Here is a 13,814-nt window from a genome sequence, read left to right as displayed (position 1 = left end):
GCGTGTTTGTGAGCCCATGTGTGTGTATATGTCCAATTGGGGGCGTGACTCGTGTGTCTAGTTTGTGTGCGGCTGTGTGTGATGGCAGCTTTAAGCACTCGCGGGCTATGCCTGCCAGCGAAGCAATCGATATTTATAGTTATGGTAATCGCAACGAGAGAATCGAGAAGCATGCCCAGCTCCCGCCCAACGGATGAGTATCACGTTGGCCCAAAGATAAGAAATAATAGTACATTGGCATGAAAATATTTGCAGGCTTATAAAATGTTAGCCTCCATCATATTTCCTGGTTACCGTGGCACCAGGGATGAAGCTTTCTCTTTTTTTTTGCTATAGCATTTGGTTTTAATCTATCAATTTTTAAAGCAAGCATATCTTTACGTTGTTGGGAATGAAGCTGTGGCCCTATGAAGCGTGTGGCAGGCCATACTTGGCGCTTCCCATTCCCTTGCTAAAATGTGATATGACAGCTAAGAGAACTGACAGCTTAAACAGTCAGCTCTAATAATAAAATCCGACTGATACGAATTCCTAATGGCAGCTCAACTGAAGACAGCTTTGTTAATTAGGATTACGCCTAAGGCCTTACATTCGTTAATTATAAGCAGCGAAAGGTTAACAAGAAGAAAAGAGTGTGTTATTTTTTGAATTATTTTGCTAGATTCTATTCTAAGTATGACTAAACAAGACGTGTTTTCAGTCGTCAATCATATGTTAAAATATTTTACATGTCTCTTCATGATTGGAAACATCTATTAAATTATTCCACACAAATTACTCGAGCCTGGCAAACATTGTGTTTTGCCCATGACGCAGTTCTCGAAGTCTTAGATGCTGCTCAGCAAATTTTCACAGATCATTTTCAAAATGTGCGTCAATTGGCAGCTTTTCAATGTTACACTGCAAAGAATTCCGGTTTGAATGTAATTTAAAGCTTTGTTCTATTATTATTTAACAAACACCGAAGGCCTAGCTTTCAATTTTAGAGCAATTCAAATGCTATACAATATTCAATTGTATTTTGAAACGCGTTTTTTCTTAGTGTATCAACTGTGACTCATTTGCAGCTCTCATTCAATTGACTTTGACTACGCAATGACGTGAACCGTGTAGCTGCTTAACTTGCTCAGCTCATTTTGCCGATAATGTGCTGCATTATTGACAGTTTATTAAATTGATTTCGTTTCGAATTTCACAAACATGTCATGCTGCATCGTCATCGGTATCATCATCATCCTTAACTTCATCATTCGAGGCGCACGCACAACTTGCCATGACAAAAGCAGCTTCTCCAGTTGCCCCCACCCCTAAGCCAATTGAAGGTTTCCCCCCACAATGGAGAGTATAGCTTCCCAGGATGCTGCTCCAACTCATATGTGACTTTTTATTGCAAGTTTCTGCGTGTGGGTTTGTGTGTGGTATGTGTGATGGGGCCAAGTTAAGTGCTCATAAAATATTTGCAAATGTTTCTGCTGCGCTCCGACACACGAAATTTTAAAGCATACTCAAGGGCGTTGAAGAATGTCGATTTTTTTGGTTTCTAATGCTGTCAATTAGGCCTTGTAAATAGTTAAACGCTTTGCCAAACAATGGCCCATTACCAGACACAAGGTCTGCAATTGTGCTCCTCCCAACTAAACCAACTTGGCCACAAAAAGCAAAAAGTTCTTGTTTTTGGTATTCCCGATTGTTGGTTTTTCACTTTTTCGGTTGAAAAGTGGTCAAAAAGTTTATACGCCCAGTGCGTGTCCATACGTAATGTGTGTGTGTGTGCACATTTATCCACAATAAACTCGGTCAGCTCTCATAAAACTTTTGCTTTTCCCTGTTGCCTTTGCTGCCGAAACTTTTAACAAATTCATTAGCCAAAGGAACGCATCATTTTGCATTTGATATGCGAAAAATGCGAAATGACACAAAACAATTAAAAAACTGGTCAAACAACTCGGGAATGTAGTTCCCGTTGGATGCGCAAAGAAAAACTAAAAATAAAATAAGTTTGCGGATATTCATTAAATTCAATTCCCTTTAAAATAGGGAATTTTAGTTACAAAATATTTTTCAGCTCACAAAAGCACAGGCACGAAGTAAAGAATTAAATCCAAAAGCAACAAGAACCTGAAAACGTATTTCAAAAAAAAAAAAAAGAAAAAGCAAACTAAGGTCCTTAATTAAAATATAGGACAAAGCCTGAAAGTTATGGAAACCCAAAAATCTGAAAATACGAAAGAGAATTTGTATTTGCTAACTATCATTAACTGCTTCTACCTAAAGTGAATATATTTCTAAGGCACAGCGCTTTTTGTATTTTCTCTGTACAGGCGCTATTTGTTCAATTTCATGGAAAGGAAAATCAAATACACACACATGCACAGATGAAAATATCAACAAGCATGGGCAGAACGGAAGCCCATTTGTAGTGTTGTCTATATGAAGTATTTCCCAAGTAGGTGGCTCTGGTGTAAAACAGGAAATGAAGTATACTTTTAGGCGCACTTCACGCACGCAAACTAACACCAATACCAACATACACAACACACACGCACACAACGTATACAGGCAGGTACGTTTACATAAGCAGAACGACGTGTGTTACGTACAAAATTGTTATTTATTTTTTGAAGTGCTTCGCAAGCATGTGTTTGTGTGTGTATACTTGAGAGCAGGTGGCCTCGTATCTGTATCTGTATTTGTATCTGTGTACACACCCGAAAATACATTTGCCGCGCCCACTCACACACACACACACATGTAGTGCGTTCTGCTCCAGTGTGCATTTAGTTTGCTATTCGCCGTCACATTTGCCAAATTTACCGTGTAATTATCAGCAAAAACGAGAGAGACGCGTTTAATGCTACCCAAAATGCAGCAAGAAATGCGCAAATAAAGCCCCTACCTAGCAGGTCTCCCCATGCTATCTGTTGATATGCAAATTTTATAGCTTTTCATATGTTTGTATCTCTGTTACTGTTAGCATTGTTTGTTTGCCTAACTGGCAAGTTTGTTCAGGCGGACCGAAGGGTAGACCAGTTGGGCGCCTAAACGTTTGAAATTCGTTTTGAATTTTCATTTTCATTTCTACCCTTTTTTCTCATCACGTAAAGCGGCGTTTTGGTTGACTGCCAACAAATGCAACGAGACCAACAATAAAGCAATACAAACGACAGCAAAATCGAATTGCGAATAAAACATTATTTTTAGTTGCACATTTACAGTTTTTCGATTTCAAATAAAAATTTAACATGCGCTATTTGTAATCTTTAACCATTACATTAAACTATATATTTTGATTAATTTTTTTTCTCATTTATTTTTTTGATATGTAAAATCGCGCATACGCCACTTGTTCACGGGCAGGGCAACATGTCATCAAACTACAAAAATAATTGTTGCCGTTGCGTGTGGCTGCGATAATGTAATCAAATTGAGTAATTTTTCGATATGCACTAATCCATTTGCAAAATCCCCATACGCATAGCAAAGTCAACGCTAAGCGCCTTTGTCAGTTGATTTAATTATGCAGAAAATATAAGTCGCGTATTATGTAATATTGTTAAAGTGTAGCACAAAATCTAAATAAATTGCATAAATTATTTATCAAAATAAATAACAATTGAGTTAAACAAGCTCGATTGGTTCCAATGGCATAGTCAATGCGCACGCCAAACTCTTACAATTATTTTTTTTGCAATTGTACTGTGACTCATATAATATTTATTGTCATTGACGAGGAATTATGAAATCAGTTGAGCACAAAGTTCTGGAATTAGATGAAATTATTAAAATGGATAAGCCCTAGCCAAAAGATGATTTAAGAACAGCTTAACTTATGTTAACCGAGCATGTGGGTCATTCATTTAGATCTATGAATAGCCTCAGGCAAGCACCTCACCAGCTGCCTTTTCATAGATTACAGCCCTTAGCTGGTGCTCCCATTTCCCACAATTTCCATTGAAGCACCCAACCTAAACAATACCAAAAACTATTCGATACATAGTTGAAAAACAATAGCACTGTGGTTTCTCTTCCTTCTTTCGTTCTTCACCCCCTTTTAACCATTTTGCTTTACCCATTTATGAGTGAAGTGATTTCCGTTGTAGTTCAGCAGTCGTGCTCAGAGAGTTGCCTGCAAGTGCTTCGAGCGCCTGTGCATTCAATGGAGTGCACTTTCCGCAAGGAATACTTGAACCCCAAAGAAAAGACGCACAACAATAAAATGTAGTACATGGCTTTTGTTTGGAATACTCGCACCGAGTTATGCATTCAGTCTTGCCAGGAAGCGTTGCATACATATTTGTCAGTTCATTGGCATTGTTCCTCAGTTTGCATACAGAGTACGAATATCCCCAGCAATTGCTCTAAAATATGGGCTGAATTCCGCTATTGTATGGATATCATCTATCAAATGAAGTGAATTTCTGTTTTATTGACGCTTGTCATTAACAAAAAATATACACGTGAATTTTCATCGGATAAGCTTAAATTTTACAGCTGGAAAATGTGATTGGGATGATAGCTAAAGGAATGTGGGGGTTACATTTATAGATATTACTTAACGCTAGTTTGCATTTGTACTCACATGTCCTCGCGCGCAAAGCGCAGAGTTTCCACCAAGCGAGAAAGTGGATAAACGCCTGTGCATATGCGATAAATAGTGGTGAAAAGTGGAAATCTATAAAAAAAACAATAAATATGATTAGCTAAGAACTGTTTTTTGCTACACTCTACTGCCGCCTACTTGTCTTCAAGTCCTTTCTTTTTAAGCATAATATGCACCAGCTCGGAGGTAATGGGACCCAACGGTTCATGTCCTGGAACGAGAATGTGCTCCAGTTCGCTTAATGGTTGTCCGGTTTTGACAAAAGCCTCAGCCAGTTTGCGATTGCGATTGGCTACAAAAATTAGACATGAATACCGAAGAGAATATGTCAATTATTATAAAGTCTACCGTAGCAGCTGGTAACCAGATCCGACAAGCCGCATGATTCAAAGAAAGTGGCCAAGCGACTGCCTGGATAAAACACATCCACAAATTGTAAAATCTCCAGAAACCCACGTCTTATTATACCAGCCTTGGTGTTCTCATTCAAATCCATCCCATCTGCACAGCCAGCGCCAAAAGCAATAATATTCTAAGTGCAGGAAAATCGAATGGGCTCAGTTATGTATGAGGACCAGACAACATGCTTACCCTTAGAGTGGAACAGATTTCGACACAGTCAGCATCATCTGTGACGACCACACGAAAAGTAGCCGATTTGAATATATCCTGCAGTATGCGCATATATTTCTGATCCCGGCAGCCGATCGTGCCCTCTGCAAAATTGCCATTGGAAATCTCATGAGCCAGATTGCAGCCTACTAGCACCGAGCAGGGTATCTAAAATATAAAAAATTAATAAATATCCTCTCTCTCGCTCACTCTAAATATTATACTCACCTTTAACTGTCGCATTATGAGATGAGATATCAAAAGGATTTGACCGTCGTCACCGCGCTCAAATCCCTTTATAAGCGAGACTGCATGAGCCAGGGGCTTCACCTTGCCCAACAGAGTTTTGCAGCAGCTGCTCACAAATGTTGGTGGTATGGCAAAGATCAGAATGTCCGCATCACGTGCTGTTGTTACCACATCATCCACTGCAAACTTGATGGGTTGGGTTAGCTGTTAGTAAGGAGCAGCTGGCGAATAACTTACCACATTCGGCGGCAGCACATAGTCTGGCATATATTTGACATTGATATGCGTGGTATTAATAATCTCTGTTAACTTCCGGCCATCGATGTACTCCTCGTATACGTACATATTTACCTTGGGCTCCATCAAATGAGAATTGGCCACATTGAGGCCCACATTCCGTGCAATAGTCGTGGCCCAGTTGCCAGAGCCAATAATGCACACGTTTAATCGATCAGTCATAGCTTCTCAAAAATTGTGTTTATCTTTTTTAAAAACGAAATATAACGAGTTCTAGAGCAATAGCAGTTAGTAGAGCAGTATAAAGTTGTTGATTAATTCAACTATGCCAACTTGGCCTCAGCCTATGCCCTTTTTCTGCATGGGGGTTAATATTGGGTTAAATTTGCGATTCAACTGTAGCAGCCACGGTCTCACGGTCAGCGAGTGGGCTTTAAGTGGGGTAATGTAAATTACTTATTTATGCATATTTATATTTACATATATTCATTTATGTATATGATTCCGTCTGCCAGGCGCACATAAAATGCCACGCATGCATACATACATACTATGCATACTTATTGATTGAGTGCCGGGCAAATAATTCATCAGTGAATGCACACATTACATGCGTACATACATGTGCATATGTATTTTATGTATTCGCAAACCCACCCAGCCAGGCGGCAGATAAGCATATGCGATGGATGAAAAATTACGCATACGTCACGTTCGCCAAACTGCCTGGCAAATAATTAACTGTGGCCAGCTCGCTGGTCCGTTCAGGCCAAATTTTATTGTGTATGCGAATTCATTGGATATCCATTCAATAATGTTTACCGTGTTAAATATGAAGCAGCATTTTGTATGTACATTATTGTTATTTTTTTTTAATTACGAACCCGTTTAAGGTTCACTGCACAAGTGTTCATTAATGTATGAGCAGCCGGGGGTAGGAAAGATGACAGCAGAATAAATAAAATATATTTAATTGCGCAAGTTACAATTTTGCAGACCAAAAGCCAAAGTGAAAGTTTTTCCAGCGAAATCAATGTGGCCAGAAAGTAAACACTTTGAAATTGTACACCGACAGCGACGGCGACGGCGACGACGACGGCGACGCAACGACGACAGCGACAGCGACAGCGACTGCAACGGTGACGGCGCTGCAGAACGTAACGAATTGCATACACACTCAAAACCACCAAAAATCCCAATGGCCCACAGCTCCAAATAGCACACGTACGCCCCACTGCCCTACGACAACCAGTCGACTATGAAATCAAAATGGATGATGGGCGAAATGAAAATGGAATTTTTAATGAGTTGGCGCAGGCAAAGGCCAAACGAACAAGCAAAACAATGGCGACGCTGCCTACGTGGGAGGCAGCTGCAGTTAAATGGGCGTGGCTGCCGGCTGACTGACTGACACGATGCTTGAAGGCAAAGTGAGATATAGGTATGTAAACTATCCGCGGCTTAAATATTAAACAAAAGCATATTTTAAAAGCAATTATAGTTATCTAAAAATGTATAGTTTTTAAAGGTATCACAACCAACCTAAAGATGTTAGACCTTTTAAGATAAATATAATTTTTCGAACCACCCTAATGCCTCTTTCTGTCCCCTAGTAAGGGAAAATACATAATTTAAAATCTGAAACATAGCTTCCCAACTCAACTCGTATTGCAGATCAATAACTAATATATACTTTGTAATATCCTCTTTATCCATTTCCAATGCGTTCAGGGCTTGAAAACATCCTCACGAGGCCTTAAATTGCCCCAAAGTAGGCTGCCATTCGTCGAAAACAATTAAATCCGTTTTGAACTTATTTTTATTTACTACTAACAAAATTTACAATTTTTAAGAATGGCTGAAGACTCTCAAATGTCTGTGATAAGCCTGACCCAGGTAAGCGAATGCCACTTGGACTAAAATAGATCTTCAACTAAAGCATTCTACCAAATGTGATCAGTTTTTGGCAGCCATTGCTGTTGGCTTGTGCTCTTTCTGTGTTGGCTTTACGAACGGGTACACCTCACCTGCGCTGCCCTTGATGGAAGATCGATCTAAGACAGACTTTGAAGTTACCAAACAGGCTGCTTCGTGGATAGGCGGCATAATGCCTCTTGCTGGCTTAGTAGGTGGCGTTTGTGGGGGACCGCTAATTGTGTATGTGGGCAGAAGGTTAACGATTCTGCTGACAGCGGTGCCCTTTATACTTGCTTGGCTGCTCATCGGATTCGCCACTTCGGTGTGGTTTGTGCTCACTGGTCGCTTGATAGCCGGCCTAGCCGTGGGAGTGTCCTCACTAGCATTGCCCGTCTATCTGGGTGAGGCGCTGCATCCGTTGGTGCGCGGAACACTGGGTTTGATGCCCACGTTGCTTGGCAATTTTGGATTGGTTGCGGTCTACACATTTGGCACATTCATCACATGGTCTCAGCTTGCTTTTGTGGGAGCCGGATGTTGTCTGCCCTTTCTCATTTTAATGTTATTTGTGCCAGAGAGTCCACGTTGGTATCTTTCGCGTGACAAACAAGAAAAGGCCCAGAAATCGCTACAGTGGCTGCGGCGCAAGAATGCGGATGTGAATGCTGAGTTGCAAGGAATGGCAGCCGCCAAGAGCGAGGATTCACAAAACATTAAGGAAACTTGCCGGGAATTGTGCAGCAAAAAGAATAGAAGACCTATTTTAATATCCCTCTTCCTGATGTTGTTTCAACAGTTCAGCGGCATCAATGCAGTCATATTCTATACCGTCAAAATCTTTACCGATGCCGGCTCAACTATTGACAGCAATCTGAGTACTATTATTGTTGGGCTGGTAAACTTTGCGGCCACTTTGATAGCAACATTAATTATAGATCGCGTGGGCAGAAAGGTGGGAACTGGCTTAAATCTTATTCATGTGGTTTAAACCCTGAACAGTACAAATGTAACAGGCAGAATGAAGTATCTCTGACCACTTAAAAATGAAGACGAACTGACCCGACCAGTCTGTCCATCCGTCTATCTGTCCATCTGAGTGAACATGTGAGCAAAATTGTTTCGAGCTAAGCCTCCTATGCTTGGTACGCACCAAGCTCTTGAGTAGCATATAATAGCATAAAACTAGAGCCATCCTTTTGGTATTTACATACGTTAAGGAGCCATATTTATGCCCTGAAAATGCGAATTCAAGAATAGATTTCCAGTGAAGCTAAGCGAAGAGGCACAGAAGGAAGCTTTAAGCTCAGCGCGGTTTTGAGGGTCTCTTTTAGTCGGGTCCACCCGAAAAGATGACTAACCATTTTTTTTTATTAATTACAAATTTCTATGCAGATACTGCTTTACATCTCAGCTGTCGCAATGATACTTACACTTTTTTTACTGGCCGCATTTTTCTTTTGTAAGTATAAGGGCATGAAAACTTCAGACTACGGCTGGATACCGCTGATGTGTTGTGTAGTCTATGTGATGGGCTTCTCCGTGGGATTTGGTCCCATACCCTGGCTAATGATGGGCGAAATTCTACCAGCGCGCATTCGTGGCCTGGCCGCATCTATTGTCGTCGGCTTTAACTGGACCTGCGCCTTTATAGTGACAAAAACGTTTCAAGATATGATTGGTAACATCGAGATGACGTACCTGCGATCATTTTAATTTAATACTTGCTGTGCAGATTCAATAGGCAGCCATGGTGCATTTGGAGTTTTTGGTAGTGTATGCATCCTCGCCTTACTGTTTGTTATATTTTTTGTGCCTGAAACGAAAAACAAAACGCTTGAAGAAATTGAAGCAGAGCTGACAGCTTAAAAATAGAATGCCTTAGGAATAAATTATTCTCCCAGTTCCATCCCTATAACCTTAACCATGTATGTATTTGCCTTATAATTTCCGCTGCACTTAATATAACATTTTCTTTATTTTTTAGGAATTTAACAAAAATATGCTTAGTGAATATATATACTTATTTTTTTTTATCAATTTATAAATTTTATAAATTATACAACTGGCACGACTTATGACAATAATAAAATTAGCTTCAACTAAGAAACTATACAGAAAGTTAGTTTTTTTTGTATTATAACCTGGCTTAGAGAAACAAACAAATAAGGAAATGAAGTATATAACTAAATATGTATGAAACAACTAATTCGGTTGCAGATATAATGAATGTTAAAAATTACAAAGAATGTTTAGAATTAAACAAGAGGATCTAGTCAGGAGCTCCCGACTAGGGGATACCCTGAACCCTCTTATTCCAACACCAAATGCAGGTCGCGCTACGCGCTCGTTTGTAGTAATAAATAAATTTAAAAAAATAAAAGTCCGCTTGGCAGAGTGCGAACTCGCAACTGGCCGCGTTGCTAATAATAATAATAATTGAGTCTTAATGAGAAAAAACAAATTAAAATAGCAGCACAGAAACAATACAATCACATTTGCAATGATGTGTGTATACATGTATACAGAAATTCTTGGAATTTGCGCCTGCTGCCCCAAACTCGAGGCCAGCAAAAACATGTTTTATTTAATAACTTCTGTGTTTCTTAACCGATGAAATTTTCTACATATTATTGTACTATAGAATATGCGTGTATTATCAAAAATTCAATTCCATTTAAATTGTGGCTTACTTGATTTAGAGCTGTGAGGTAGTAGCGGGGAGGTGGTGATAGCTATAAAATGAAAGATACTTGATATATATGTATATACTCTACTGACTCTAGCTCTTATTATTTACCAAAACAGCTAAAAAAAAAAAAAGGATTTCGATATCGATTTATATCGATTTCTTGGAAACGGGGCAAGTTATCGAATATCGGAAACAAACTCGATCTGCGCGGGCACTAGGAGGACCTACAACTAAAATTCCAAGTCTCTAGCTCTTATAGGTTCTAAGATCCTTGCGTTCATACATACAGACAGACGGACAGACGGACGGACGGACATTGCTAGATCGATACATTATACCTTTTTACCCATTTTTAATGAGTTCAGGGTATAAAAACAGAAGAAAGAATAAATGAGGTATATATATTGTTGTAATTCAAAATAAAAGTTTAAGTTGTCGTTAATGGGGGAGGCATAGTGAGCTAATGTTGTAGATTAGTCTATTTTAGGGATTCTCTCTTAAGCTGGCATGAGAGAGCTGACATGGGGAGGCATAGTGAGCTAATGTTGTAGATTAGTCTATTTTAGGGATTCTCTCTTAAGCTGGCATGAGAGAGCTGACATGGGTAAAAGAACGCCAGGATCAGCCTCCATCTAAGATCCTGCGAATATCAGTCAGTTGCTTAGTTGTAATAAGCTTCAACAATATGTTTATGTATACAGTTAATACGCTGTAAGAAGAGCTAGGGTCTTTCTCACCAAAACATACTGAGGCAATTCGCCCTACGACTTTACCATGGGAACACCTCTATCCATGTGGATCCTTTTACGAAGGTTTCATTTTGAATTTGTATTAAGGATCGACATAATAAAATGTTTGAATGAGGATGAGGAGCCAGCCGAACGAACCCCACAAATTTGGCAAGCAATTTTATTATCTTCATTTCAATTTAAAATACCCTGTAAAATAAAAATTTTAATATGAATGAAACATAAAACGTTATGATATTTAAGTAAATTGTGTTTATCGCTAAAATAAGACTCTGTCATAACTGATATTTAGGTAAAAGAAGAAGTACAATTGAGTGGGCATCTATTCTAAAGAGAAATAGAAAGGCAAAATTGCTATAAAAAAAGTCCTCAAATCTTAAAAATCTGATTTAGTAATATAATGCTTGGTAGCTTTAAGCCGAGCACACTCGATTTATCAGTTTTTTTTGCAATTCTGTCAGCTCCATATTCCTTGCCATTCCTCGCATGTGCTACTGTTTGCATTTTATTACATTTAGGGCTAATAAAACTTGCCACCTTCCACCTTGCCATTTCTCTTTCAGACTTGTTTCTTAGTCTGTAGCTAAGCGCACGCACCGAATTCGCCAAGTTGCTTCAAAAACCTGGTAGAGAGATTGGAGGAAGAGCATTGCCGTTCGAGACGGAAGATGATGTTTTGTAGTACAAAGTTGAATCGTAAATAAATTTATGCCTGTGTTTTGTATGCGAGAACGTGATTTTGTCTGCGTCAACGGGAATGGAATAGAGGAAGTCCAAACTAAAATCATAATTCTAGAAAACGACGTTCAATAAAATGGAAAAATAGAAGCAGAATAACTAAGAAATTGTGTTTTTATGCTCGCTGCGCATGAGAATCGCTGTGGCTAGTTGTGTGTGGAGAAATTTGTGGCACTGTGGCATTGTGCCAAAGAGCACTTGGCACTTTATGTGTCATTTTTAGCACTGACATGTGTGCGATCTGCAGCTGAGTTGCACAATACTAGATCAACTATGCACAACATGTTGTATGACCCCACATCCTGCAGTTTTCTCCTTATCGAAAATATACTAATCTCTATAAATAAAAATGTCTAACCGGACTGACAGACTGACTGCATGATGATCAACGTAGTGTTAAATTTTAATAAAATAACCGGGCAAGGCCGGTTAACACATTCTAGTCGGATATGAAGGGAACATGGCTTTAACGAGTAGCCCACCGCTATGAGACTCGCGTAGCCAAAAAATAGCTAAGTAAAGAAAGCGTGTTGTTGTATTTTGCTATTTACGGTTGCCATTAGATAGCTGAAAACTTTGGCCCCGTCTTCTTTAAATGGCATTAAATTACGCGGCAAGCAAAGTTTGACAAAAGTTTAAGACTCCGAGTGGAAATCAGATACAGATGCGGATACAAAGCGCACGCTGCTCGGGACTGCTACGCCTGGGAATATAGAAATACGAATGCAAAATTGAGTTGGGCAGGCGGGCAGGCGGCCAGGCCAACTCCTGGCTACTATGCAAACTCAGACTGCACGGCATAGCGTGTGGCTGGCAATGAAATGAAATCAAGATAAACTACTCACAATATTTACTTTTAATTGGAGAAGTTCAAAGAATAAACAAATGGCAAAGAGGCGGCGTGAAAAAACAACTTTTGTTTTTGACACATCGATTGGCCCTTGATTATGACGGGGCCACATCTTAGTTAGTTTAGGTAAACATATGCGAACTGCAATCCCTGCCCTGGATATTTAACGTCTCGCCAGCCAAAATTAATATTCAGACAACATTTTTCACATTTTGTTGTCTGCCTTTCCCTTTTCAGCTAATTTTGTAGCTGAGACTGAGAGTCTAAAAAATGCAAACGAGACACGTCTGCAGCTCGCTTTAATGTTTCTTGCTCTTTATTTATTTTATTTTTGCTTTTTTTATTTTGCTTTTCCCTAAATGGTAATTAAAATATGCCGAGTGATTCAGACGGTCCGAGGTCAAATGCAATGAAAGTGCGCTCTTGTGGTGCAAAACCGTCATCTAATGGCAAAGTGTGAAAAGCTCTTTTATATCTGATCTTTCTCCCACTTCAACGCTGTCTGAATAATCTTTGAGGAGCTGGCAAGGGGTGTGGAAAGAGAATTTTAATTGGATGAGCAGAAACTGAACTTGTTTACCAGATGTTGAGCTCAACTGAACTGAAATGCTAAAGAAAATAAATGTAATAAAAAGAAAACTTAAGCACCTTTAAAACCAATTTGTACACGGAAACATTCTATATCAAAAGTTTTGTCATATTTTGCCTTAATTTATATATTACCACTAATTATTATTTCTAAATAAAGAATTTTTATGGAGAAACCAGCTCCAAAGTGTTGGATCTAACCATATTTGGTAACCATATTTGATAGAGGAAATATCAAATTAAGCCTACAACTTCTCTATGGGGTTGGAGATGTCTCCTTCTATGCGTTACACATTTCGAGAAAAATTATAACACCCTCTGCAAGGGTATAAAAACGACAAACCTTGGCTTATGGTTGTGGATAACCAGCCGAACAGTCAGGAACTCGGTTTAAATCGTGAACTGAGTCAGCGACGTTTTTTATGTGGTTTGCAGCCCTGATTAAAATTTAGTTCTGTACAAAAATGTCAGTATTTAAATAGTTCCTCTCTCCGCTCTTTCTGGGGCCGCCTTCGGGCCTCTTTAAAGCCCTGTTGCCAGCGGCGTCTGTTGAAGCAGCTGCTCTGGCGCTGAAACTGTGTCAAC

General features: G+C 39.4%; 2 protein-coding genes across 2 annotated transcripts; one reads left to right on the top strand and one right to left on the bottom strand.

Moving 5' to 3' along the window:
• Positions 1-4,406: 4,406 nt before the first annotated feature.
• Gpdh2 (Glycerol-3-phosphate dehydrogenase 2) lies at positions 4,407-6,005 on the bottom strand. Its single transcript, XM_064680051.1, has 7 exons — positions 5,699-6,005; positions 5,441-5,647; positions 5,192-5,380; positions 4,949-5,132; positions 4,739-4,892; positions 4,580-4,672; positions 4,407-4,516 (listed from the first exon to the last, which is right to left on the bottom strand). The coding sequence occupies exons 1-7, from the start codon at positions 5,918-5,920 to the stop codon at positions 4,486-4,488; spliced, it is 1,080 nt and encodes a 359-aa protein (XP_064536121.1). The 5' UTR covers positions 5,921-6,005; the 3' UTR covers positions 4,407-4,485.
• A 1,437-nt stretch (positions 6,006-7,442) lies between these two features.
• On the top strand, positions 7,443-9,722 carry LOC135426742 (facilitated trehalose transporter Tret1-2 homolog). Its single transcript, XM_064680007.1, has 5 exons — positions 7,443-7,594; positions 7,659-8,567; positions 9,008-9,293; positions 9,348-9,540; positions 9,600-9,722. Exons 1-4 carry the CDS (start codon positions 7,553-7,555, stop codon positions 9,479-9,481), a joined length of 1,371 nt encoding a protein of 456 aa, XP_064536077.1. The 5' UTR covers positions 7,443-7,552; the 3' UTR covers positions 9,482-9,540; positions 9,600-9,722.
• The last annotated feature ends 4,092 nt before the right edge of the window (positions 9,723-13,814 follow it).

This window comes from Drosophila montana, unplaced genomic scaffold (genome assembly GCF_035044405.1).
Source record: "Drosophila montana isolate Dmon_TW-CO22-7 unplaced genomic scaffold, ASM3504440v1 contig_2081_1, whole genome shotgun sequence".
Taxonomy (NCBI): Eukaryota; Metazoa; Arthropoda; class Insecta; order Diptera; family Drosophilidae; genus Drosophila; species Drosophila montana.
This window is presented reverse-complemented; position numbering and strand designations above follow the sequence as displayed.

Bases quoted from the DNA above. Each gene is read 5' to 3' on its own strand.
- Gpdh2 (XM_064680051.1), bottom strand. From the start codon at position 5,920: ATGACTGATCGATTAAACGTGTGCATTATTGGCTCTGGCAACTGGGCC. The intron at 5,648-5,698 runs GTAAGTTATTCG...CAACCCATCAAG, and splicing joins ATGTGCTGCCGCCGAATGTG to TTTGCAGTGGATGATGTGGT. The intron at 4,517-4,579 runs GTGAGTACAAAT...ACATTCCTTTAG, and splicing joins CGCTTTGCGCGCGAGGACAT to CTATCATCCCAATCACATTT.
- LOC135426742 (XM_064680007.1), top strand. From the start codon at position 7,553: ATGGCTGAAGACTCTCAAATGTCTGTGATAAGCCTGACCCAG. The intron at 8,568-9,007 runs GTGGGAACTGGC...ATTTCTATGCAG, and splicing joins TAGATCGCGTGGGCAGAAAG to ATACTGCTTTACATCTCAGC. The intron at 9,294-9,347 runs GTAACATCGAGA...CTTGCTGTGCAG, and splicing joins AACGTTTCAAGATATGATTG to ATTCAATAGGCAGCCATGGT.